Below are 26,735 nucleotides of genomic sequence, written 5' to 3'. Positions count from 1 at the left end.
GGCTCACTCGGCTTTTACCCAATTCACTGTGTGTGAAGCGCGCTGGGGCAGCTGTGGGACACAGGATAAGATGTGAAATAAACCACCAGGGGCGTCATTTCCAACTTACCGCTGGACAATCTTCCCGCAAGATTTATTTTGGCCCCTTTCAGGGCCTGGGGCCCGGCGGGCGATTCTCGATAGCACGCGTGAGCCGGCTGCGTGGGACCCGAGCACGCTGTGAGGCCGCGCGGTTTAAAAGGAACATTGCCGCTGGACGGTAAAGGTGGCATTGTGAGCCCGGTGGACGGTACAGAAACCCATGGAATGGATGGCACTAAAATCGGCCGTGTGGGTGGTAGTGAAGAAAGCTCTGGACTGCAGGAAGACATCAATGTACTGGTCAGGTGGGCAGAACAGGGGCAAATGCAGTTCAAGCCGGAGAAGTGTGAGGTAATGCATTTGGGGAGGGTTAACAAGGCAAGGGAATACACATTAAATGGTAGGACACTGGGAAGTGTAGAGGAACAGAGGGACCTGGGAGTGCAGGTCCACAGATCCCTGAAGGTAGCAGGCCAGGTAGATAAGGTGGTTAAGAAGGCATACGGAATACTTGCCTTTATTAGCTGAGGCATAGAATACAAGAGCAAGGAGGTTATGCTTGAACTGTATAAAACACTGGTTAGGCCACAGCTGGAGTACTGCGTGCAGTTCTGGTCACCACATTGCAGGAAAGATGTGATTGCACTAGAGAGGGTACAGAGGAGATTTACGAGGATGTTGCCTGGACTGGAGAATTTTAGCGATGAGGAAAGATTGGAGATGCTGGGTCTGTTTTCTTTGGAACAGAGGAGGCTGAGGGGAGACCTTATTGAGGTGTATAAAATTATGAGGGACCTGGATAGAGTGGATAGGACAGACCTATTTCCCTTAGCAGAGGGGTCAACAACCAGGGGGCATTGATTTAAAGTAATTGGGGGGGGAGGTTTAGAGGGGATTTGAGGGGAAATGTCTTCACCCAGAGGGTGGTGGGGGCCTGGAACTCACGGCCTGAAAGGGTGGTAGAGGCAGAAACCCTCACCACATTTAAAAAGTACCTGGATGTGCACCTGAAGTGTCGTAACCTACAGGGCTACGGACCCAGAGCTGGAAAGTGGGACTAGGCTGGGTAGCTCTTTGTCGGCCGGCGCGGACACGATGGGCCGAATGTGAACGTCTATGATTGTACAGAAGCTCAGCAGGTTTATATAACAGCCGCCCGATGCGCAATGCTGGCCCTTTACACTCCAGCGATCAGTGAAACGTTAGCCTGAAGCCCTCTCGAAGCCGCTCAGTCTCCCAGGGGAACCCAACCGTAGCAACAACCCTCTCGACAAGGAAATACTCCCCGACCTCCGAACACATTCAACTGTCAAGGTGTCAGGGCCGTGGAGAGGGAGCGGAGTAGATCGACTAGAACCATTCCGGGGATGGGGGGCTTCAGTGACGGGGAGAGCCTGGAGGAGCTACGGTTGTTCTCTTTGGAGCAGAGAAGGTTAATCATAGAATCACAGAATGATGGTGACAGCATACAATGAGGATATTCGACTTGTTGAGCCCTCCCACTTGTGGGAGATTTAATAGAGGTGTTCAAAATCATAAGGGGGTTTTGTTGGAGTAAACAAAGAGAGACTCATTCCACTGGTGGGAGGGTGGGTAACCAGGGGGACACAGATTGATGATAATCGGTGATGGAACCAGAGGGGGAGATGGGGAGAATGTGTTTACGCAGCGAGTTGTTGTGATCGGGAACGCGCTGCCTGAAAGGGCGGTGGGAGCAGATTCAATAGTAACTTTCAAACCGGGAATTGGATAAATACTGGAAGGGGAGAAATGTGCCGGGCTGTGGGGAAAGAGTGGGGGGAGTGGGACTGATCGGATCGCTCTCTCACAGAGCCGGCACAGGCTCGATGGGCCGAATGGCCTCCTCCTGTACTGTGAGATTCTGTGAACGAAAACTCCGGATCTAAATCCACATTCACAGTCCACATTATCCCACACTGCCGAGCTGGCTTCCCCCACTGGCGGAAACACTGGCAAATACACTGGGCTCCACTGGCGGATACACTGGGTCCCACTGGCAGATACACTGGGTCCCACTGGCAGAAACACTGGCAGATACACTGGGCTCCACTGGCGGATACACTGGGTCCCACGGGTGGATACACTGGGCCCCACTGGCGGAAACACTGGCAGATACACTGGGCTCCACTGGTGGATACACTGGGTTCCACTGGTGGATACACTGGGCCCCACTGGCAGATACACTGGGCCCCACTGGCGGATACACTGGGTCCCACTGGTGGATACACTGGGCTCCACTGGCGGATACACTGGGTCCCACTGGCGGATACACTGGGTCCCACTGGCGGATACACTGGGTCCCACTGATGGATACACTGGGCTCCATTGGCGGATACACTGGGTCCCACTGGTGGATACACTGGGCCCCACTGGCAGATACACTGGGCTCCACTGGCGGATACACTGGGTCCCACTGGCGGATACACTGGGTCCCACTGGCAGAAACACTGGCAGATACACTGGGCTCCACTGGCGGATACACTGGGTCCCACTGGCGGATACACTGGGTCCCACTGGCAGAAACACTGGCAGATACACTGGGCTCCACTGGCGGATACACTGGGTCACACTGGCGGATACACTGGGCTCCACTGGCGGAAACACTGGCAGATACACTGGGCTCCACTGGCGGATGCACTGGCTCCCACTGGCGGAAACACTGGCGGATACACTGGGTCCCACGGGTGGATACACTGGGCCCCACTGGCGGAAACACTGGCAGATACACTGGGTCACACTGGCGGATACACTAGGCTCCACTGGCGGATACACTGGGTCCCACTGGTGGATACACTGGGCCCCACTGGCAGATACACTGGGCCCCACTGGTGGATACACTGGGCCCCACTGGCAGATACACTGTGCCCAACTGGCAGCTTGATTGGCCAGTGCTGGCCATGCATCAATTCGACTGTTCCATTTGCTCAGAGGCAGGTCACTAAAGCTGATGTGTAAAGCAATTCCGGGAGTATTGGATTCCTGCAGTATGCCCATTTATCTAGTCAAGTTCCCAAAAGACTGGAACATGCGTAATGGTGATAAGAATTAATTTTCCTTTATTCATCTTACCCTCCCTGGTATCAGTAAATGCCTGGCAGGGAGTTTCGCCACTGAGAAGAATAATGATAAGAATCACCGTTTAGAAATTGAATTCCCATTGTAAAAAAAATCTGGAAATAAAAAGCTGGTGTCAGTAACGGTGACCGTGAATCGGTCGGATTGTCGTAAAAACCCAACGGGTTCGCTGATGTCCCTCGGGGAAGGAAACCTGCTGCCCTTACCCGGTCTGGGCCTATAGGTGACTCCAGACCCACACCAATCCCCCCTGGTGCTCTAGCAAGCCACTCAGTCATATCAAACCCACCGCCACCGTGTGACGGCAGCGAGGATGGGCAATAAATGCCGGCTTTGCCAGCATTGCGGTGGCAGCACCTCCAAAACCTGCGACCTCTACCACCTGGAAGGACAAGGGCAGCAGGCGCATGGGAACACCACCACCTCCACGTTCCCCTCCCAGTCACACACCATCCCGACTTGGAAATATATCGGCCGTTCCTTCATCGTCGCTGGGTCACAATCCTGGAACTCCCTCCCTAACAGCACTGTGGGAGCACCTTCACCACACGGACTGCAGCGGTTCAAGAAGGCGGCTCACCACCACCTTCTCAAGGGGCAATTAGGGATGGGCAATAAATGCTGGCCTTGACAGCGACGCCCACATCCCGGGAACAAATAAAAAATCCCAGCCCGAGAATGAATGAAAGGGAACAGAAGCTGCCAGCTGTGATCGCCAGCCTGTGCCAGGAGCTCCAGTCTTAGTTGGGGCCTTGCTGGGTCACTGATCTCAGTTACTGGGCGGCAGGGAGAGGGGGAAAGGCAGCCTGGGCTCCTGCTAGAGGATCTTTGCAGCTGATGTCAGGTGTGTCAGTTGGGGAACGTGCAGCAACACGCTGGCATTGGATGCACAATCTGTACAAAGGGACGGCTTAATCCAGTGTCCCATTGCAAATCACACGCCCCCTGTCCCAACAGCACTGGACAGAGTGAGGTGCTGGAAGGTGAGGAGGTTCGAGAGGAGTTGCTGTCCTTGCTCCAGGACTAAAGCTCTTGTTTCTTTTAAAGTAAAGACTTGCATTTATATAGCGCCTTTTACAACCACTGGACACCTCAGAGTGCCTTACAGCCAATGAAGTACTTTTCAAGTGTAGTCACTGTTGTAATGTAGGAAACGCAGCAGCCAATTTGCACAGAGCAAGCTCCCACAAACAGCAATGTGATAATGACCGGATAATCTGTTTTTTTATAGTTATGTGGGTTGAGGAATAAATATTGGCACCAGGAAACCGGTGATAACTCCCCTGCTCTTCTTCGAAATAGTGCCATGGGATCTTTTACATCCAGCGGATTGAGCAGACGGGGCCTCGGTTTAATGTCTTATCTGAAAGACGGCACCTCCGACAGTGCAGCACTCCCTCAGTACTGCCTCTCCGACAATGCAGCACTCCCTCAGTACTGCCCCTCCGACAGTGCAGCACTCCCTCAGTACTGCACTGGGAGTGTCAGCCTGGATTTTTGTGCACAAGTTCCTGGAGTGGGACTTGAATCCACAACCTTCTGACTCCGAGGCGAGAGTGCTACCCATTGAGCCACAGCTGTTTTGTTTTTCTGCAATCCCAGATTGAATGAAAACGGAATAATTGAATTAGATTTAAGAACATTATGTACAGCAGGGGAAACACAACTCCATCTGCAGTGCTCAGGCTGGAAGCAATTAGCTCAAACCATTGGCTAGTCATCGGGTGCTGAATGTGAAGGGCTTGTCTCCACAGTACACAGTCTAAGAACCTCACTGAACCAAGGCAGCATCAGTAAATGTTCACATTCTATCACACTCCGAACATCAGAATCCCAGAATGATCAAATCCAGCACCGCCTCGATTTTAAAATTCTCATCCATGTTTACAAATCCCTCCATGGCCCTCGCCCCTCCCTATCTCTGTAATCCCCTCCAGCCCCACAACCCCCCCGAGATATCTGTGCTATTCTAATTCTGCTCTCTTACACATCCCCGATTTTAATCGCAGCATAACCAAGACCGCCTATTTCCACCTCTGTAACATTGCCCGCCTTCGCCCCTGCCTCAGCTCATCCGCTGCTGAAGCCCTCATCCATGCCTTTGTTACCTCCAGACTTGACTATTCCAATGCACTCCTGGCTGGCCTCCCACATTCTACCCGACGTAAACTAGAGGTGATCCAAAACTCGGCTGCCCCGTGTCCTAACTCGCACCGAGTCCCACTCACCCATCACCCCCTGTGCTCGCTGACCCGTGTCCTAACTCGCACCGAGTCCCGCTCACCCATCACCCCCTGTGCTCACTGCCCCGTGTCCTAACTCGCACCAAGTCCCGCTCACCCATCATCCCCTGTGCTCACTGCCCCGTGTCCTAACTCGCACCGAGTCCTGCTCACCCATCACCCCCTGTGCTCACTGCCCCGTGTCCTAACTCGCACCGAGTCCTGCTCACCCATCACCCCCTGTGCTCGCTGACCTACATTTGCTCCCGGTTAGGCAACGCCTCGATTTCAAAATTCTCATCCTTGTTTTCGTATCCCTCCATGGCCCTCGCCCCTCCCTATCTCTGTAATCTCCTCCAGCCCCACAACCCCCCGAGATGTCTGCGCTCCTCTAATTCTGCCCTCGTGCATCCCTGATTATAATCGCTCCACCATCGGTGGCCGTGCCTTCTGTTGCCTGGGCCCCACACTCTGGAACTCCCTCCCTAAACCTCTCTGCCTCTCGCCTTAAACCCGACCTCTTTCCTGTCCCAATGTCTCATGTGGCTCAGTGCCACAATTTGTTCGATAATCGCTCCAGTGAAGCGCCCTGGGACTTTCACGCTGTTAAAGGCACGACATAAATGTAAGATGTTGTAGAATGCTGGCGAATCTCCAGAATTACGAGATTGAAAGTAGAAGGTGAGGTGTGAAATTGTTTGACAGTCAGCAGAAGGAATGTGTCTCACTGTCTACACTTCATTGGCTGTGAAGCGCTTTTGGACGTCTGGTGGTCGTGAAAGGCGCTATAGAAATGCAAGTCTTTCTTTTTAGAGGGTCTCAAAGTTTACTAAACTAAAGAATTGGATTATTGCATCAAAGAGCGAATCTTGGTAAAAAATGTGTAACAGACCGAGAGATTATTGACGAGGCCAGGGTGAATCACTGAGCGGAGAAAGAAAAGAAAGACTTGCATTTATATAGCGCCTTTCATGACCACCAGACGTCTCAAAGCGCTTTATAGCCAATGGTGTACTTCCTAACTGTAGTCACTGTTGTAACTTGGGAAACGCGCACAGCTCCCACACACAGCAACGTGATAATGAGCAGATAATCTGTTTTTGTGATGTTGATTGAGGGATAAATATTGGCCCCAGGACACCGGGGAGAACTCATCTGCTCTTCTTCAAAATAGTGCCATGGGATCTTTTATATCCACCTGAGAGAGCAGACGGGGCCTCGGTTTAATGACCCTGAAATTCTGATGTTCCAGGTCCGTACAAAGTTTCTACGGTCCCGGAAAGGCATCGGAAAAGTCGGGTTTCGGCGCGCAATGAGCATGCGCTGAAAACCAGCTTTTCTGATCTGTCAAGTTTCTGGTTTGACAGAATGTCGGGAGCGAGGACACTTGCAGGGCAAGATTTCCGATATTTACGAATATCTTGCCTAGCAAATGTCCTCAAAAATCTTGCCTACTTTTACAGGCGCAAGTGTTTAAAAAAACGTAAAAACATTTTAAAATAAAGTTATAAAAACACACTTTATTGTTAAACACTCTCTCCATTACAGTAAGTTTATTTTAAGGCTTAATTAAAAAAACTTATTAAAAAAAATATTTTCCCGACTTTTTTAAAAGAACTTTAATATAAATGAATTTTAAATATGTAGTTTATTTTTCTATTCATTTATTAGTGTTTTGGGTGTTTGGGGGGGTTTCTCATTCATAATAAAGTAATTAATAACAACTTATGGAGTTCCCATTATTATGAATGAGAAAATACTGTACCTTGATTGGCTGCCCAGAGTACCAACGTGCACACGCTGCGATGTGCAGGGAGTGAAGGCCTCAGGATCGGAAGTTTGAGCGGGTGCAGCAGGAACAAGTAGGTGCATGCCTTTTTTAACTTTTTTAATCGATTGTCCGCGGGAAGATCTCAATCCGAATTTCAGGCCCAATATCTCATCTGAAAGACGGCACACCTCCGACAGTGCAGCACTCCCTCAGTATTGCCCCTCCAACAGTGCGATGCTCCCTCAGCACTGCCCCTCCGACAGTGCAATGCTCCCTCAGTACTGCCCCTCCGACAGTGCAATGCTCCCTCAGTACTGCCCCTCCGACAGTGCGATGCTCCCTCAATATTGCCCCTCCGACAGCACAGCGCTCCCTCAGTACTGCCCCTCCGACAGTGTGACGCTCCCTCAGTACTGCCCCTCCGACATGCGGCACTCCCTCCATACTATAAAAAGGATATAGAGGCACTGTACAAGATGCAAGAAAGATTCACGAGGGTGATACCAGAGTTGAGAGATTATAACTATCGGGAGAGATCGATCAGGCTGGGGGTCTTTTCTCTAGAGAAGGCTGAGGGGTGAGCTGATCGAGGGGTTTAAGGTTATGAAGGGGTTCGAGAGGGTAGATGTAGAGAAGATGTTTCCACTTGTGGGGGAGACCAGAACCAGGGGCCATCAATATCAGACAGTCACTGATAAACCCAATGGGGAATTCAGGAGAAACTGCTTTACCCAGAGAGCGGTGAGAATGTGGAACTCGCTGCCACAGGGAGGGGTTGAGGTGAATAGTATCGATGCATTTAAGGGGAAGCTGGATAAACACATGGGGGAGAAAGGAATAGAAGGATATGGTGATGGGGTGAGATGGAGAGGGGTGGGAGGGGGCTGGTGTGGAGCATAAACCCCGGCACGGAGCGTGGGACCCAATGGCCTGTTTCTGGGCTGTAAATACTGTGTGATGTAATATTTATCCAATTTCCATTTGAAAGTTACTGTTGATCTGCTCCCACCGCCCTTTCAGGCAACGCATTCCCGAACACAACAACTCGCTGCGTAAACACATTCTCCCCATTTCCCCTCTGGTGCTTCTGCCAATTATTGTTAATCTGTGTCCCTCTGGTTACCGACCCTCCTGCCCCCGGGAACAGTTTCTCCCGAACTGACCCCCGTGACCCGTCTTCAGCAATAATTCAAAGTAAAAACCATTGTACAATGGTGATGAGGAATTTCAGAAATGGGAATGTCTCTTGGGAGAGATGGTTTCTGAGAGTCTGAGAGTCCATCCACAGAAGGCAGATCATTAACGGGTCAATGTGCTCGCTGACCTGAACTGCATCAAATGTTGTTTGTGTGTTGCTGTGAGGCATCGTGGGACATTTTACTATATTTGAGGCACTATGTAAATGCAAGTTGTTACCCTGTCCCCTCACCTCTGACCTGTTAACTACCATAACTTGCAATAATGTAGCGCCTTTAATGTAGTAAAATGTCCCAAGGTGCTTCACAGAATTTGACACCCAGTCACACAAGGAGATGTCAGGACAAGTGACCAAAAACTTGGTCAAAGAGGTATAGGAGCGTCTTAAAGGAGGAGAGAGAGGTAGAGAGGTGGAGGGTTTTTTTTTTGGGGGGGGGGGCGGTTCCAGAGCTTGGGGCCCAGGCAACAGAAGGCACGGCTACCGATGGTGGAGCGATTATAATCAGGGATGCTCAAGAGAGCAGAATTAGAGGAGCACAGACATCTCGGGAGGTTGTGGGGCTGGAGGAGATTAGAGATAGGGAGGGGCGAGGGCCATGGATGAGTTTTAAAACGAGGATGATTTTGAAATCGAGGCATTGCTTAACCGTGAGCCAATGTAGGTCAGCGAGCACAGGGGTGATGGGTGAGCTGGACTCGGTGTGAGTTAGTACACGGGGCAGTGAGCACAGGGGGTGATGGGTGAGCGGGAATCTATGCTAGTTAGGACACGGGGCAGTGAGCACAGGGGGTGATGGGTGAGTGGGACTTGGTGCGAGTTAGGACACGGGGCAGTGAGCATAGGGGGTGATGGGTGAGTGGGACTTGGTGCGAGTTAGGGCACGGGGACAGTGAGCACAGGGGGTGATGGGTGAGTGGGACTCGGTGCAAGTTAGGACACGGGGCAGTGAGCACAGGGGGTGATGCGTGAGTGGGACTTGGTGCGAGTTAGGACACGGGGACAGTGAGCACAGGGGGTGATGGGTGAGCGGGACTGGGTGCGAGTTAGGGCACGGGGACAGTGAGCACAGGGGGTGATGGGTGAGTGGGACTTGGTGCGAGTTAGGACATGGGGCAGTGAGCACAGGGGGTGATGGGTGAGTGGGACTTGGTGCGATTTAGGACACGGGTCAGTGAGCACAGGGAGTGATGGGTGAGTGGGACTCGGTGCGAGTTAGGACACGGGGCAGTGAGCACAGGGGGTGATGGGTGAGTGGGACTTGGTGCGATTTAGGACACGGGTCAGTGAGCACAGGGAGTGATGGGTGAGTGGGACTCGGTGCGAGTTAGGACACGGGGCAGCAGAGTTGTGGATCACCTCAAACCATTTTGTCAGTGAATCACTCCTGTCCTCCACCCCATTCCAGACCTTTTCCTGCCCCCCCTCTCCCCTTTACATAAGAACAGAAGAAATAGGAGCAGGAGTCGGCCATTTGGCCCCTCGAGCCTGCTCTGTCATTCAATAAGATCATGGCTGATCTGATCATGGACTCAGCTCCACTTCCCTGCCCGCTCCCCATAACCCTTCACTCCCTTATTGCTCAAAAATCTGTCTATCTCCACCTTAAATATATTCAATGTCCCAGCCTCCACAGCTCTCTGGGGCAGAGAATTCCACAGATTTACAACCCTCTGAGAGAAAAAATTCCTCCTCATCTCAGTTTTAAATGGGCAGCCCCTTATTCTGAGACTATGCCCCCTAGTTTTAGTTTCCCCTATGAGTGGAAATATCCTCTCTGCATCCACCTTGTCCAGTCCCCTCATTATCTAACACGTTTCGATAAGATCACCTCTCATTCTTCTGAACTCCAATGAGTAGAGGCCCAACCTACTCAACCTGCCCCTGTCTCAGTACTTGCTTAAAATCTTAAAAGCTGTGACATCTTTACCATGTTCCAGTTGTGATGAAACGTTAACTCTGTTCCTCTCTCCACAGATGCTACCTGACCCGCTGAGTGTTTGCAGCATGTGCTGTTGATATTGAGGATCAGTGCCGACTGAAAGAGTTAGAAACATAGAAACATAGAAAATAGGTGCAGGAGTAGGCCATTCGGCCCTTCGAGCCTGCACCACCATTCAATAAGATCATGGCTGATCATTCACCTCACTACCCCTTTCCGGCGTTCTCTCCATACCCCTTGATCCCTTTAGCCATAAGGGCCATATCTAACTCCCTCTTGAATATATCTAACGAACTGGCCTCAACAACTTGTTGCGATAGAAAATTCCACAGGTTAACAACTCTCTGAGTGAAGAAGTTCCTCTTCATCTCGGTCCGAAATGGCTTACCCCTTATCCTTACACTATGATCCCTGGTTCCGGACTTCCCCAACATCGGGAACATTCTTCCTGCATCTAACCTATCCCGTCCCGTCAGAATTTTATGTTTCTATGAGATCCCCTCTAATTCTTCTAAATTCCAATGAATACAGGCCCAGTCGATCTAGTCTCTCCTCATACGTCAGTCCTGCCATCCTGGGAATCAGTCTGGTGAACCTTCGCTGCACTCCCTCAAGAACGTCCTTCCTCAGATTAGGAGAGCAAAACTGAACACAATATTCCAGGTGAGGCCTCACCAAGGCCCTGTACAACTGCAGTAAGGCCTCCCTGCTCCTATACTCAAATCCCCGAGCTATGAAGGCCAACATGCCATTTGCCTTCTTCACCGCCTGCTGCACCTGTATGCCAACTTTCAATGACTGATGAACCATTACGCCCAGATCTCGTTGCACCTCCCCTTTTCCTAATCTACCACCATTCAGATAATATTCTGCCTTCATGTTTTTGCCACCAAAGTGGATAACCTCACATTTATCCACAGTATATTGCATCTGCCATGCATTTGCTCACTCACCTAACCTGTCCAAGTCATCCTGCAGCCTCTTAGCATCCTCTTCACAGCTCACACTGCCACCCAGTTTAGTGCCATCTGCAAACTTGGAGATATTACACTCAATTCCTTAATCCAAATCAGTGATGTATATTATAAAGAGCTGGGATCCCAGCACTGAGCCCTGCGGCACTTCACTAGTCACTGCCTGCCATTCTGAAAAGGACCTGTTTATCCCGACTCTGCTTCCTGTCTGCCAACCAGTTCTCCATCCACGTCAATACATTACCCCCAATACCATGTGCTTTAATTTTGCACAACAATCTCTTGTGTGGGACCTTGTCAAAAGCTTTTTGAAAGTCCAAATACACCACATCCACTGGTTCTCCCTTGTCCACTCTACTAGTTACATCCTCAAAAAATTCTAGAAGATTTGTCAAACATGATTTCCCTTTCATAATTCCATGCTGACTTGGACCGATCCTGTCACTGCTTTCCAAATGCGCTGCTATTACATCTTTGGCTTTGATGTCCTTGTCGGAAGCCAGCGAACACCGTTGGGCCTGGAAGGGCTGGGTGCAGACTGGCCAGCACTCTCCTGGGAGGGTGCAGTCTGGCGTGGCTCGGGTGAGACCATGCATGGACGCACTGGCCGAGTGGCAGTTCTGGGGCCAAGAATGTTGTGATCTTGAGCAAGCACTTCATGTATGTATGTAATAACTCGATAGACTGAACACTGTAAACTAACACAGGTACAAACCTGGCCCTGCTTTATTAGGGCTCAAAGTGATTACATTACATGATGGCTTGTCTTTTATACCTGGGCCCCACACACGTGCGTACAGCCCAATGACCTCCGATAGTGGCGCCACCTGGTGGCTAGTAACCCCAAGCATACATACATGACAATATTAGTAACAGTCTTTTTACAAATTGAGACGGTCCGGGTCTTTCCACTCCCGAGTTGATCGTCTCAGTTCAACTCCAGCCTTGGGCGAGCGTTCTGGGTCTGTTATGACTGGGGGCTGGGGCTGATCTGATGGGAGAGGCAATGACCATATCAATGGTAGCTGTGGATGTACTGGATGACATGATTAACACTCTATCCACTTGGAATATGCATCCACCACAACTAAGAACATCTTTCCCAGGAAGGGACCTGTAAAGTCGATGTGGATCCTGGACCATGGTTTAGATGGCCACGACCACAGACTCAGCGGCGATTCCGCTGGTGCTTTACTAAGCTGCATGCAAGTGTTGCAGTGATGCACACATGATTCCAGATCAGAGTCAATTCCAGGCCACCAAAAATGAGACCTGGCAATGGCTTTCATCATGACAATACCGGGATGAGTGCTATGTAGATCATGCACAAATTTCTCTCTGTCTTTCTTGGGCATAACAACACGATGACCCCACAGTAAACAATCTGACTGAATGGATAGTTTCTCGGGTATGGCAGACCAATCACCACTAAGGACACAACATTTCACAACTGATAATATTGAGTCCTGGCTGCTCCAGGTCTTAACTTGTTGAGCCGTGACAGGGGTTCCTTCACCTTCAAAGGCATCCATAACTAACAGTAGGTCTGCAGGTTGTGGCGTTTCCACCTCCGGTGTGGGCAACGGCAGACGGCTCAGTGCATCGGCACAATTCTCAGTGCCAGGTCTATGGCGAATGACATAATCATAGGCAGATAATGTCAGCGCCCACCTCTGGATGCGGGACGATGCGTTGGTATTGATACCTTTGTTTTCCGAAAAACAAAGTTGGCTAAGCCACTCACAATGTAACAACTCTACAAACCTGTGAGCATCCTCACAGGGGCATACATTACACCGAGCCGCATAAATAGATATTAGCGCAGGTGACCAAAAGCTTGGTCAAAGAGGTTGGTCTTGGTCTTAATAAGCGTCTTGAAGGAGGAGAGAGAGGCTGAGAGATTTACACGGAAGGACGATTGATGCCGCTGCGTGAAATCTGAGCAGGGTATAATTTAATCAGGCATTGTTCCGGAGCCTTGCCTGTGAACAGGATCAAGCAGCCTTTGCAATTAAATAGAAGCCCTGCGTATTTTACCCTCATTCACATTCTGGTGGCAGTTTGGTGAAAAATGAATGGCCACGTTTCCAGCACAGACTGCAATTGACTGGCTGCACTTTTACTAATGGACGGTAGCACACAGATGTGCAAACACTTCAAATGCAAATATATATAAACTGCATCCAGAAAACCAGTGTACTGAGACAGCAAATGCACAAACTGCTGGCACTATATATAGACAGATATAAATGTGACTAATTATACCCGGCACAGTCACCGCATTGTGTCACACGCACCATTTACTGGCAAAATCTACATTTCACTGAACACACTTGGCTTTTTTTAAATCCACATCGCGCCCTGTTGGGAGTTTGTTTTTAGAAATTAGTTTTTAATCTATAGAAGCCCGATACTTGGTGATTCGCTCACAGACTGATTCCTGCACACATTCAGCTCGCAGAATCCCAACCAAAGCAGGGAAACACAAGGTAGGGTAACTCGTGTAGCTGGGCCATTCAATGACAGGTCGACAGACAAAGAATGAAGGGAGAGAGGAGGAGGATCTATTCTTACACTCAGTGTCCAGCCTCAGGCAGTGGGAAAAGCAGAGTCCATCACAGCTACTCAAAGGTAAATGGATAAACATTAGAATAGGTTTGGGAACGGTGCGGGGCAACGGGACTGAGGGGGCAACGTGCGGGACAATGGGACTGAGGGGGCAATGGGACTGAGGGGGCAACAGTGCGGGGCAATGGGACTGAGGGGGCAACAGTGCGGGGCAATGGGACTGAGGGGGCAACGTGCGGGACAATGGGACTGAGGGGGCAATGGGACTGAGGGGGCAACAGTGCGGGGCAACGGGACTGAGGGGGCAACGTGCGGGACAATGGGACTGAGGGGGCAATGGGACTGAGGGGGCAACGGGACTGAGGGGGCAACGGTGCGGGACAATGGGACTGAGGGGGCAACGTGCGGGACAATGGGACTGAGGGGGCAATGGGACTGAGGGGGCAACAGTGCGGGGCAATGGGACTGAGGGGGCAACAGTGCGGGGCAATGGGACTGAGGGGGCAACGTGCGGGACAATGGGACTGAGGGGGCAATGGGACTGAGGGGGCAACAGTGCGGGGCAACGGGACTGAGGGGGCAACGTGCGGGACAATGGGACTGAGGGGGCAATGGGACTGAGGGGGCAACGGGACTGAGGGGGCAACGGTGCGGGGCAACGGGACTGAGGGGGCAACGTGCGGGACAATGGGACTGAGGGGGCAATGGGACTGAGGGGGCAACAGTGCGGGGCAATGGGACTGAGGGGGCAACAGTGCGGGGCAATGGGACTGAGGGGGCAACGTGCGGGACAATGGGACTGAGGGGGCAATGGGACTGAGGGGGCAACAGTGCGGGGCAACGGGTCTGAGGGGGCAACGTGCGGGACAATGGGACTGAGGGGGCAATGGGACTGAGGGGGCAACAGTGCGGGGCAATGGGACTGAGGGTGCAACGTGCGGGGCAATGGGACTGAGGGGGCAATGGTGCAGGGCAACGGTGCGGGGCAGTGGGACTGAGGGGGCAATGGGACTGAGGGGGCAACGTGCGGGACAATGGGACTGAGGGGGCAACGTGCGGGACAATGGGACTGAGGGGGCAATGGGACTGAGGGGGCAACGTGCGGGACAATGGGACTGAGGGGGCAATGGGACTGAGGGGGCAACGTGCGGGACAATGGGACTGAGGGGGCAATGGGACTGAGGGGGCAACGTGCGGGACAATGGGACTGAGGGGGCAATGGGACTGAGGGGGCAACAGTGCGGGGCAATGGGACTGAGGGGGCAACGTGCGGGGCAATGGGACTGAGGGGGCAATGGTGCAGGGCAACGGTGCGGGGCAGTGGGACTGAGGGGGCAATGGGACTGGGGGAGCAACGGGACTGAGGGGGCAACGGGACAGAGGGGGACAGCTCTTTCAGAGAACCTGAAATGAAGAGCTGGCACAGTCACGAGGGGCCGAATGGCCTCCTTCAGCGGTACAAATAGGAACACTCGCCCTCTTTGCTCACCCTGCAGCTGCAGGGGGGACGGGGGCGGATGGACAGAGTGTGGGACGGGAGGGGGAAGGAATGGACCGAGTGAGATGGAGAGTGTCGCCACAAACTCACAGACAGGGAGAGACAGACTTTCACAACCTCAGAACGTCCCAAAGCGCTTTACAGCCAATGAAGTACTTTTGGAGTGTAGTCACTGTTGTAATGTGGGAAACGCAGCAGCCAATTTGCGCACAGCAAGCTCCCACACACAGCAATGTGATAATGACCCAGATAATCTGTTTTTTTGTTACGTTGATTGAGGGATAAATATTGGCTCCAGGACACCGGGGATAACTCCCCTGCTCTTCTTCAAAATAATGCCGCGGGATCTTTTACATTCATCTGAGAGAGCAGACAGGGCCTCGGTTTAATGTCTCATCTGAAAGATGGCACCTTTGATAGTGCGGCACTCCCTCAGTACTGCCCCTCCGACAGTGCAGCACTCCCTCAGTACTGCCCCTCCGACAGTGCGGCACTCCCTCAGTACTGCCCCTCCGACAATGCAGCACTCCCTCAATACTGCCCCTCCAACAGTGCGGCACTCCCTCAGTACTGCCCCTCCGACAGTGAGGCGCTCCCTCAGTACTGCCCCTCCGACAGTGCGGCTCTCCCTCAGTACTGCCCCTCCGACAGTGCAGCACTCCCTCAGTATTGCCCCTCCGACAGTGCAGCACTCCCTCAGTACTGCCCCTCCAACAGTGCAGCACTCCCTCAGCACTGCCCCTCCGACAGTGCAGCACTCCCTCAGTGTGGGAGTGTTGGCCTGGATTATGTGCCCAACTCTCTGGAGTGGGACTTGAACTGACGACCTGACTGGGACAGTTACTGTGAGCCACGTGTAGTTAGCCCCATCTCATCATCCCTGTGAGCCGGTATCTGCACACAACCTCGCTCCGTTACAGAACAGCAGTGGCTGCTGACCAAGAGAACAACACATTGCTGCTAAACGCTTTGGGAGGTTCCGAGGATTGGGGCAGGCGTTATTTAAATGCAGGCAGCTTGCTCTGACCTCCCCCAGTAACACACAGTGCCAATGGGTCACACGCTGGCTTATTGCAGGCTATCCAGGTTTAACGTTCCTGCCCTGTACAGAGTGGTTTATCTGACAAGGATGCAGCATTGTGTTCACTTACCAAGCTCTGGCATCTTCTCTGTTTCTTCTGCACCTCCTCCCCGAGACTCTCACATTCCTTCCTTTTCCTGTTCAGCTCAGTCTCCTGTTAAGAGAAAGGCAGCGGTTTGAACGTCTGGACAGACCCGGGTGATTGATGTCGTCCCTCAGTGCCCCATCTCCCAGTGCTGTCAGGGGTCTCGGGGGTCCCCCAGCGTCAGGGGTCCCGGGGGTTCCCCCAGTGTTGTCGGGGGTCCCCCAGCGTCAGGGGTCTCGGGGCTCCCCCAGTGTTGTCAGGGGTCCCCCAGCATCGGGGGTACCGGGGTCCCCCCGTGCTGTCGGTGGTCCCCCAGTGCTGTCGGGGGGTCCCGGGGGTCCCCCCAGTATCGGGGATCCCGGGGTCCCCCCCTGTGCGGTCGGGGGTACCGGGGTCCCCCCGTGCTGTCGGTGGTCCCCCAGTGCTGTCGGGGGTCCAGGGGGTTCCCCCTGTGCGGTCGGGGGTCCCAGGGGTCCCCCCAGTGTTGGGGGTCCCGGGGGTCCCCCAGTGCTGTCGGGGGGTCCCGGGGGTCCCCCCCAGTATCGGGGTCCTGGGGGTCCCCCCCTGTGCTGTCAGGGGTCCCGGGGGTCCCACCAGCTGAGCTGTGCCGAGTGTGGAGGGCCCGTGATCTCTGCTGAGCATGTATTGTGAGCAGTTTGTCTTGTCCTTGCTGCTGCGATGCAATGGTTGCTGGGATAGTGGATCTGACCTTTACTAATGAACGGAGAGGGCTTTAAAAAACCATATTAGTGTAATAGCAGTCTCAGGCCAATGAATAATGGATAATGTATAAAACAACCTGCTGTGTGGTCAAAGCATCAAGCTTTTCTATCCAGCTTTCAATTAAATCCAACCGACTGAAGCTGATTAGGGATAAGAAATGTTCTTGGGACGGCAGGGGGTGGTATCGGAGGTGCTGAGGGAGGACGTTACGTCGATCACAGAAGACGAGGATGAAGTTAATGTGGCAGTGGAGGAGGGGGGAGTAGAGATAGTGGATAGGATGAACATCGATAGAAAGGAGGTGCTCAACAGGTTGGCCTCACTCAAAGTGAACAAGTCCCCCGTCTCAATCAGATGTTAGGTTCCATCCCAGGTTCCTGAGGGGAGCAAGGATGGAGATAGCAGACACTCTCACCACAATCTTTCAATCCTCCATGGACATGGGACTGGTGCCAGAGACCTGGAGGATTGCGAATGTTACACCCCCTTCAAAACAGGGGAGCAGGATAAACCTGGTAACTACAGGCCAATCCGTCTAAGGTCAGTGGTGGGTAAACTATCAGAGACCATTGTCAAGGACAACATTAATCCTCACTTGGACAAGCCTGGGTTAATAAGGGACAGCCTGCATGGATTTGTTAAAGGCAAATTGTGTCTGACTAAGCTGACTGCTTCATCAAAGAACTCAGAGAGGATTGATGAGGGCAGTGAAGTAGATGTTGTAAATTTGGACTTGCAAAAAGCATTTGATAAAGTGCCATCTAATAGATTTATTCGGAAAATAGAAGCACATGGAATTATAGGGACGGTGATAACTTGATGACATAATTGGTGACAGAGGAGGCAGAGAGCAGTGGTGGACAGGAGAGGAGGGGGAGCAGTGATGGACGGGAGAGGAGGGGGAGCAGTGATGGTCGGGAGAGGAGGGGGAGCAGTGATGGTCGGGAGAGGAGGGGGAGCAGTGGTGGTCGGGAGAGGAGGGGGAGCAGTGATGGTCGGGAGAGGAGGGGGAGCAGTGATGGACGGGAGAGGAGGGGGAGCAGTGATGGACGGGAGAGGAGGGGGAGCAGTGATGGACGGGAGAGAAGGGGGAGCAGTGGTGGACGGTGGGGGAGGGGGAGCAGTGGTGGATGGTGGGGGAGGGGGAGCAGTGGTGGACGGTGGGGGAGGGGGAGCAGTGGTGGACGGTGGGGGAGGGGGAGCAGTGGTGGACGGTGGGGGAGGGGGAGCAGTGGTGGATGGTGGGGGAGGGGGAGCAGTGGTGGACGGAGGGGGAGGGGGAGCAGTGGTGGGGGAGGGGGAGCAGTGGTGGACGGTGGGGGAGGGGGAGCAGTGGTGGGGAGGGGGAGCAGTGGTGGACGGTGGGGAGGGGGAGCAGTGGTGGACGGTGGGGGAGGGAGAGCAGTGGTGGACGGTGGGGGGAGGGGGAGCAGTGGTGGACGGAGGGGGAGGGGGAGCAGTGGTGGACGGTGGGGGAGGGGGAGCAGTGGTGGACGGTGGGGGAGGGGGAGCAGTGGTGGACGGTGGGGGAGGGGGAACAGTGGTGGACGGAGGGGGAGGGGGAGCAGTGGTGGGGGAGGGGGAGCAGTGGTGGACGGTGGGGGAGGGGGAGCAGTGGTGGACGGAGGGGGAGGGGGAGCACTGGTGGACGGTGGGGGAGGGGAAGCAGTGGTGGACGGGAGAGGAGGGGGAGCAGTGGTGGACGGTGGGGGAGGGGGAGCAGTGGTGGACGGTGGGGGAGGGGGAGCAGTGGTGGACGGTGGGGGAGGGGGAGCAGTGGTGGACGGAGGGGGAGGGGGAGCAGTGGTGGGGGAGGGGGAGCAGTGGTGGACGGTGGGGGAGGGGGAGCAGTGGTGGACGGTGGGGGAGGGGGAACAGTGGTGGGGGAGGGGGAGCAGTGGTGGACGGTGGGGGAGGGGGAGCAGTGGTGGACGGAGGGGAGGGGGAGCAGTGGTGGGGGAGGGGGAGCAGTGGTGGACGGAGGGGGAGGGGGAGCAGTGGTGGGGGAGGGGGAGCAGTGGTGGACGGAGGGGGAGGGGGAGCAGTGGTGGGGAGGGGGAGCAGTGGTGGATGGTGGGGGAGGGGGAGCAGTGGTGGACGGTGGGGGAGGGGAGCAGTGGTGGGGAGGGGGAGCAGTGGTGGACGGAGGGGGAGGGGGAGCAGTGGTGGGGGAGGGGGAGCAGTGGTGGACGGAGGGGGAGGGGGAGCAGTGGTGGGGGAGGGGGAGCAGTGGTGGACGGTGGGGGAGGGGGAGCAGTGGTGGGGGAGGGGGAGCAGTGGTGGACGGTGGGGGAGGGGGAGCAGTGGTGGACGGTGGGGGAGGGGGAGCAGTGGTGGGGGAGGGGGAGCAGTGGTGGGGGAGGGGGAGCTCTGGTGGACGGTGGGGGAGGGGGAGCAGTGGTGGGGGAGGGGGAGCACTGGTGGGGGAGGGGGAGCACTGGTGGGGGAGGGGGAGCACTGGTGGATGGTGGGGGAGGGGGAGCAGTGGTGGACGATGTTTCTCTGACTGGAGGGAAGTTGGCCCAGGGCCAGGTAGATAAAGTGGTTAAGAAGGCATACGGAATACTTGCCTTTATTAGCCGAGGCATGGAATACAAGAGCAGGGAGGATATGCTTGAACTGTATAAAACACTGGTTAGGCCACAGCTGGAGTACTGCGTGCAGTTCTGGTCACCACAAATCAGGAAAGATGTAATTGCACTGGAGAGGGTACAGAGGAGATTTACGAGGATGTTGCCTGGACTGGAGAATTTTAGCGATGAGGAAAGATTGGATAGGCTGGGGTTGTTTTCTTTGGAATGGAGGAGGCTGAGGGGAGACCTAATTGAGGTGTATAAAATTATGAGGGGCCTGGATAGAGTGGATAGGACAGACCTATTTCCCTTAGCAGAGGGGTCAATAACCAAGGGGCATAGATTTAAAGTAATTGGTAGAAGTTTAAAGGGGATTTGGGAAGAACTTTTTTCACCCAGAGGGTGGTGAAATGTGCTGTCGAAAAGCAAGTTTCTCTTGCTGAAGATGTATATTCACAACTCAGCGAAGGTGGCAGTGAATGTTGATAAGGCGGCTAAGAAAGTGTATGGGATACTTGGCCTTGTAAATAGGGGCAATGGATACAAGAACAAGGCAGTTATGCTAAAACCTTTCCAACTCACTGGTTAGGCCACAGCTGGAGGATTGTGTCCAATTCTGGACACGCACTTTAGGAAGTGTGTCCACGACCTGGAGAGGGTGCGGAGGGGATTTACCGGAATGGTGCCAGGGATGGGGGTCAACCATCGGTGGCCGTGCCTTCAGCTGCCTGGGCCCCAAGCTCTGGAACTCCCTCCCTAAACCTCTCCCCCCTCTCTATCTCTCTCTCCTCCTTTAAGATGCTTCATCATCTGCATTAAATTCTTCTTTTCTGGCTCGGTGTCAAATTTATCTGTTTGTCTGTAACACTGCTGTTCAACGCCTTGGGACGTTTTACTACGTTAAAGGCGCCATAGAAATAAAAGTTGTTATTATTATTATAGACTGGAGAAGCTGGGAATGTTCTCCTCAGAGCAGAGAAGGTTAAGGGGAGACCTATTAGAAGTATTCAGAATGATGAAGGGTTTTGATCGAGCAGGTTGTGAGAAAGTGTTTCCTCTGCCGGGAGAGTCGGTAACCAAAGGTCACAGATTTAAAAGCATTGGCTAAAGAACGAGAGGGGAGATGAGGAGAGATATCTTCACACACAGGGTTATGATGATGTGGAAAGCACTGTGTGAAAGGGCGGTGGAAGCAGTTTCCACAGGCAATGGGACCGGTGCTTGGAGAGAACTCATTTACAGGGCCCTGGAGAAAGGGCAGGGAGTGGGACTGATCGGATCGCTCTCTCACAGAGCCGGCACAAGCATGATGGGCCCAATGGCCTCCCTCTGTGCTGTGAGATTCAGCAGCTGTGAGCTTTGTACAACTGTTAAATGGTAATGTATTCCCCAGCATGGTCGCTCTATATCTCAATGAATAGCAACATAGAAATAAAATACAGCATTAAGTCCCCCTCGGACTCCGACCTCGGCCTCTCACGCTGTTCCAATGAAGCTCAACGTGAGCTCAGCTTCACTGGGACAGTGTACGCTCGAGGAACAGCTCCTCAGATTTCGACAAGGCGCTGCAAATGAAAGGGAAGAACTCGCACATTCCATAACCTCAGGACGTCACAAAGCGCTTCACAGCCAATAAAGTACTTCTAAAGTGTGGTCATTGTTGTAATGTGAGAAACGTGGCAGAAAATGTGCGCACAGCAAGCTCCCACAACAGCAATGAGATAAATGACCAGATAATCTGCTTCAGTGATGTTGGTCGAGGGATACACATTGTCCCAGGACACCGAGGAGAACTCCCCTGCTCTTCTCCGAAATAGTGCCATGAGGTTACACTTTAAAAGTACTTCATTGGCTGCAAAGTGCTTTAAGACAATGTGAAAGGCGCTATAGAAATGCAGGTCTTTCACTTTCATTAACCCCATGTTTTCTGAAAAGATTTTTATTGGGAACGAAAATGTTGCAAAAATGACATTTCAACTTTTTAAGTTCTCGTGGGGGGGTGGGGGGGGGGATTGCAACTTTGCCCCCCCGCCCCCCAGGGTGGAGCCCATCACCCATCGGACAGCCCATCCCATTTTCATGCCATTGATTTTAATGGAAGAAAGCTCGGGCGGGTCGTACAGGCTGTGGATGCTCGCTCCACAGGGTTAGTCACTTGCGAATAGTAACATAGAAATAAAATACAGCATTAAGTCCCCCTCCCACATCGGTGGCCGTGCCTTCAGCTGCTGAGGCCCCAAGCTCTAGAATTCCCTCCCTAAACCTCTCCACCTCTCTCTCCTCCTCAACACCTACCCAATATCCCCCAATGCGGCTCGGTATCAAATCTGGTTTGATAACACTCCTGTCAGGCGCCTTGGGGACATTTTTACTATGTTAAAGGCGCTATATAAAGGCAAGCTGTTGTTCTGGTTACCACCTGGGGGGTGCAGTTGAAAGTTACTCCCCCCCACTCCTCCTCTCATGCTCTTTATTCACCTGGCGTCAGCCTGTCTATGTAAACGACCCCAGTAGACAGGAAACCCGGTAAGTATGGTGACTGGAAGTGGACACTGGGTCTGGTAGCCTGAGCCAGGCTGGGTGAGGAAGAGTATACAGCCAGTGCGTCATCGCACGGGTCACATGGCATGGTATATAGTGTTCACAAAGGAAAATAACTTGTCTCCATTCCCTGGTCTGGTGTCAGTACTGAACAGTAACCGGCGAGAATGGGGCTGGTCAGAGTTAGACGTCCGATATACATCCCGCATTCCTCAACAACAACATCATGCATTTATATAGTGCCTTTAACATAGTAAAGCGTCCCAAGGTGCTCCATAGGAGCGCCTATCAGACAGAATTTGACACCAAACCACATGGGGAGATATTAAAGAAAGACTTGCATTTATATAGCGCCTTTCACAACCACCGGTCGTCTCAAAGCACTTTACAGCCAATGAAGTACTTTTGGAGTGTGGTCACTGTTGTAATGTGGGAAACGCGGCAGGCAAATTGCGCACAGCAAGCTCCCACACACAGCGATGTGATAATGACCCAGATAATCTGTTTTTGTTATGTTGGCTGAGGGATAAATATTGGTCCCAGGACACCAGGGAGAACTCCCCTGCTCTTCTTCGAAATAGTGCCATGGGATCTTTTACGTCCACCTGAGAGAGCAGACGGGGCCTCGGTTTAATGTCTCATCCGAAAGACGGGATAATTAGGGCAGATGGTCAAAACCTTTTAAGGAGTGCCTTGAAGGAGGAAAGAGAGGCAGAGAGGCAGGGAGGTTTAAGGAGAGAGTTCCAGAGCTTGGGGTCCAGGCAGCTGAAGGCACGGCCACCGATGATTGAATGATTATAATCAAGGATGCTTAAGAGGCCAGAATTGGAGGAACGCAGAGATCTCGGGGTGCTTCTATAGATATGTGAAGAGAATAAGATTAGTGAAGACAAATGTAGGTCCCTCGCAGGAAGGTGAATTTATAATGGGGAACAAAGAAATGATGGACCAGTTCAACAAATACTTTGGTTCTGTCTTCCCGAAGGAAGACACAAATAACCTAGTGAGAAGGAGGAACTGAAGGAAATCCTTATTAGGCGGGAAATTGTGTTAGGGAAATTGATGGGATTGAAGGCCGATAAATCCCTGGGGCCTGATAGTCTGCATCCCAGAGTACTTAAGGAAGTAGCCCTAGAAATAGTGGATGCATTGGTGATCATTTTCCAACAGTCTATCGACTCTGGATTGGTTCCTATGGACTGGAGGGTAGCTAATGTAACACCACTTTTTAAGAAGGGATGGAGAGAGAAGGCGGGTAATTATAGACCGGTTAGCCTGACATCGGTAGTGGGGAAAGTGTTGGAATCAATTATTAAAGATGAAATAGCAGCGCATTTGGAAAGCAGTGACAGGATCAGTCCAAGTCAGCATGGATTTATGAAAGGGAAATCATGCTTGACAAATCTTCTAGAATTTTTTGAGGATGTAACTGGTAGAGTGGACAAGAGGGAGAACCAGTGGATGTGGTGCATTTGGAAAAAAGCTTTTGACAAGGTCCCACACAAGAGATTGGTGTGCAAAAATAAAGCACATGGTATTGGGGGTAATGTACTGACATGGATAGGGAACTGGTTGGCAGACAGGAAGCAGAGAGTCGGGATAAACGGGTCCTTTTCAGAATGGCAGGCAGTGACTAGTGGGGAGCCGCAGGGCTCAGTGCTGGGACTCCAGCTCTTTACAATATACATTAATGATTTAGACGAAGGAATTGAGTGTAATATCTCCAAGTTTGCAGATGACACTAAGCTGGGTGGCGGTGTGAGCTGTGAGGAGGACGCTAAAAGGCTGCAGGGTGACTTAGACAGGTTAGATGAGTGGGCAAACGAGTGGCAGGAGCAGTATAATGTGGATAAATGTGAGGTTATCCACTTTGGTGGCAAAAACACGAAGGCAGAATATTATCTGAATGGCGGAAGATTAGGAAAAGGGGAGGTGCAACGAGACCTGGGTTCATGGTACACCAGTCATTGAAAGTGGGCATGCAGGTACAGCAGGCGGTGAAGAAGGCAAATGGTATGTTAACCTTCATAGCGAGGGGATTTGAGTATAGGAGCAGGGAGGTCTTACTGCAGTTGTACAGGGCCTTGGTGAGGCCTCACCTGGAATATTGTGTTCAGTTTTGGTCTCCTAATCTGAGGAAGGATGTTCTTGCTATTGAGGGAGTGCAGCGAAGGTTCACCAGATTGATTCCCGGGATGGCTGGACTGACATATGAGGAGAGACTGGATCGACTGGGCCTGTATTCACTGGAGTTTAGAAGGATGAGAGGGGATCTCATAGAAACATATAAAATTCTGACGGGACTGGACAGGTTAGATGCAGGAAGAATCTTCCTGACGTTGGGGAAGTCCAGAACCAGGGGTCACAGTCTAAGGATAAGGGATAAGCCATTTAGGACTGAGATGAGGAGAAACTTCTTCACTCAGAGAGTTGTGAACCTGTGGAATTCCCTTCCGCAGAGAGTTGTTGATGCCAGTTCATTGGATATATTCAAGAGGGAGTTAGATATGGCCCTTACGGCTAAAGGGATCAAGGGGTATGGAGAGAAAGGAGGAAAGGGGTACTGAGGGAATGATCAGCCATGATCTTATTGAATGGTGGTGCAGGCTCGAAGGGCCGAATAGCCTACTCCTGCACCTATTCTTTATGTTTCTATGTTGTGGGGCTGGAGGGATTACAGAAATAGGGAGGGACGAGGCCATGGAGGGATTTGTAAACAAGGATGAGAATTTTGAAATCGAGGCGTTGCTTAACCGGGAGCCAATGTAGGTCAGCGAGCACAGGGGGTGATGGGTGAGCGGAACTTGATGCGAGTTAGGACATGGGGCAGCCGAGTTTTGGATCACCTCAAGTTTACGCAGAGTAGAATGTAGGAGGCCAGCCAGGAGTGCGATGGAACAGTCAAATCTTCTCGTAACAAAGGCATGGACGAGAGTTTCATCAGCTGAGGAGCTGAGGTATAACTCTCAGCAATGATATATTCCAGTGATAAAGAAAGACTCGAAGAGAAGGATGAACCATCCCTGGCTAACTGAGGAAGTAAAGGATGGTATTAAATGGAAAACAAAGGCATACAATGCTGCGACGAACAGTGGGAGGCCGGAGGATTGGGAAATTTTTAGAAATCAGCGAAGGATGACTAAAAAAATGATAAAGAGAGAGAAGATATCTAATGAGAGTAAACTAGCAAGAAATATAAAAACAGATAGTAAGAGCTTCTACAGGTATGTAAAAAGGAAACGAGTAGCTAAAATAAATGTTGGTCCCTTAGAGGATGGGACTGGAGAATTAATAATGGTAACAGGGAAATGGCAGAGACGTTGAACAAATATTTTGTATCGGACTTCACGGTAGAAGACACTAAAAACATCCCAATAATTGATAATCACGGGGTTATTGGGGGGCGGGTAACTTAAAACATCACTATCACTAGAGAAAAAGTACTAGGCAAACTAATGGGACTAAAGGTGGACAAGTCTCCTGGACCTGATGGCCTGCATCCTGGGGTCTTAAAAGAGGTGGCTGCAGAGATAGTGGATGAATTGGTGGTAATTTACCAAAATTCCCTGGATTCTCGAGAGGTCCCAGCGGATTGGAAAACCGCAAATGAAACGCTGAAGGCAAGACCGAGCCGTTAGAATGAGGATGTTCAAGACGGCAGAATTTGAGGAGTGCAGAGATATATCCAGATACCCAAATATCCAGAAAACTCTCCAGGAAAGGCGTGGGATGTTAATGACGACATTCCACCAATTTGTGGGCTTTCAAAACATTTATTCTTGGTACAGGACTGAAAGTCTACAGCTTGCTCTGTAATTATACAAACACCTCCCCGAGGATTCCGCTGTCTGGGGGAGTGAAGAACATTCTTTACTTGTGGGTGACTGCACCGATGTACTTGCTGATGTGCTGTGTGTGCAAGTGGTCCGTTGGCCTTTATCACAAAGGGATTGCAGTATAAGAGTAAAGACGTCTTGCTGTAATTATATGGGGCCCTGGTGATACCACACCTGGAGTATTGTGCACAGTTCTGGGGGCCGAAATTCACCGTCCCCGATGGGACTGCTACTGCGCGGTCTGGTGTTCCCCCCCCGAGCCACATTCAGCTCGGGGGCGGGGGGAGGGGGCGTTTGAGTGGTGTGCACTTCCGACGTAACCGAGGGGATGAAGCCACGGTAAAGGTAGGTTTGCAGCGGTGAGCTCTGCAGCACGCGGGCTGCAACCTCAAGCAGAGGTTCCGGTGCCTGGACCGCTCTGGTGGCACCGTGCAGTACTCTCCACAACGGGTCTCCATCATCGTCGCGGTCTGCTGCATGCTGCACAACCTGGCCATCCTGAGGGGACAGCGGCTGGAGGTCGAGCCAGCAATTCCACCTGAGGAGGAG

At 52.3% G+C, this 26,735-nt stretch overlaps 1 protein-coding gene across 1 annotated transcript in view; it reads right to left on the bottom strand.

Annotated features, from left to right (window-relative positions):
* LOC139269264 (peripheral-type benzodiazepine receptor-associated protein 1-like) overlaps positions 1-26,735 on the bottom strand; it is a 439,285-nt gene that overhangs the window by 242,730 nt on the left and 169,820 nt on the right. The window contains exon 4 of the mRNA XM_070888352.1: positions 16,499-16,582. Coding sequence (XP_070744453.1) covers positions 16,499-16,582 — 84 coding nt within the window. The remainder of the gene's footprint in view (positions 1-16,498; positions 16,583-26,735) is intronic.

Source organism: Pristiophorus japonicus, chromosome 8, assembly GCF_044704955.1.
Source record: "Pristiophorus japonicus isolate sPriJap1 chromosome 8, sPriJap1.hap1, whole genome shotgun sequence".
Taxonomy (NCBI): domain Eukaryota; kingdom Metazoa; phylum Chordata; class Chondrichthyes; family Pristiophoridae; genus Pristiophorus; species Pristiophorus japonicus.
The sequence above is the reverse complement of the archived record's forward strand: the minus strand, read 5'-3'. Positions and strand labels throughout refer to the sequence as shown.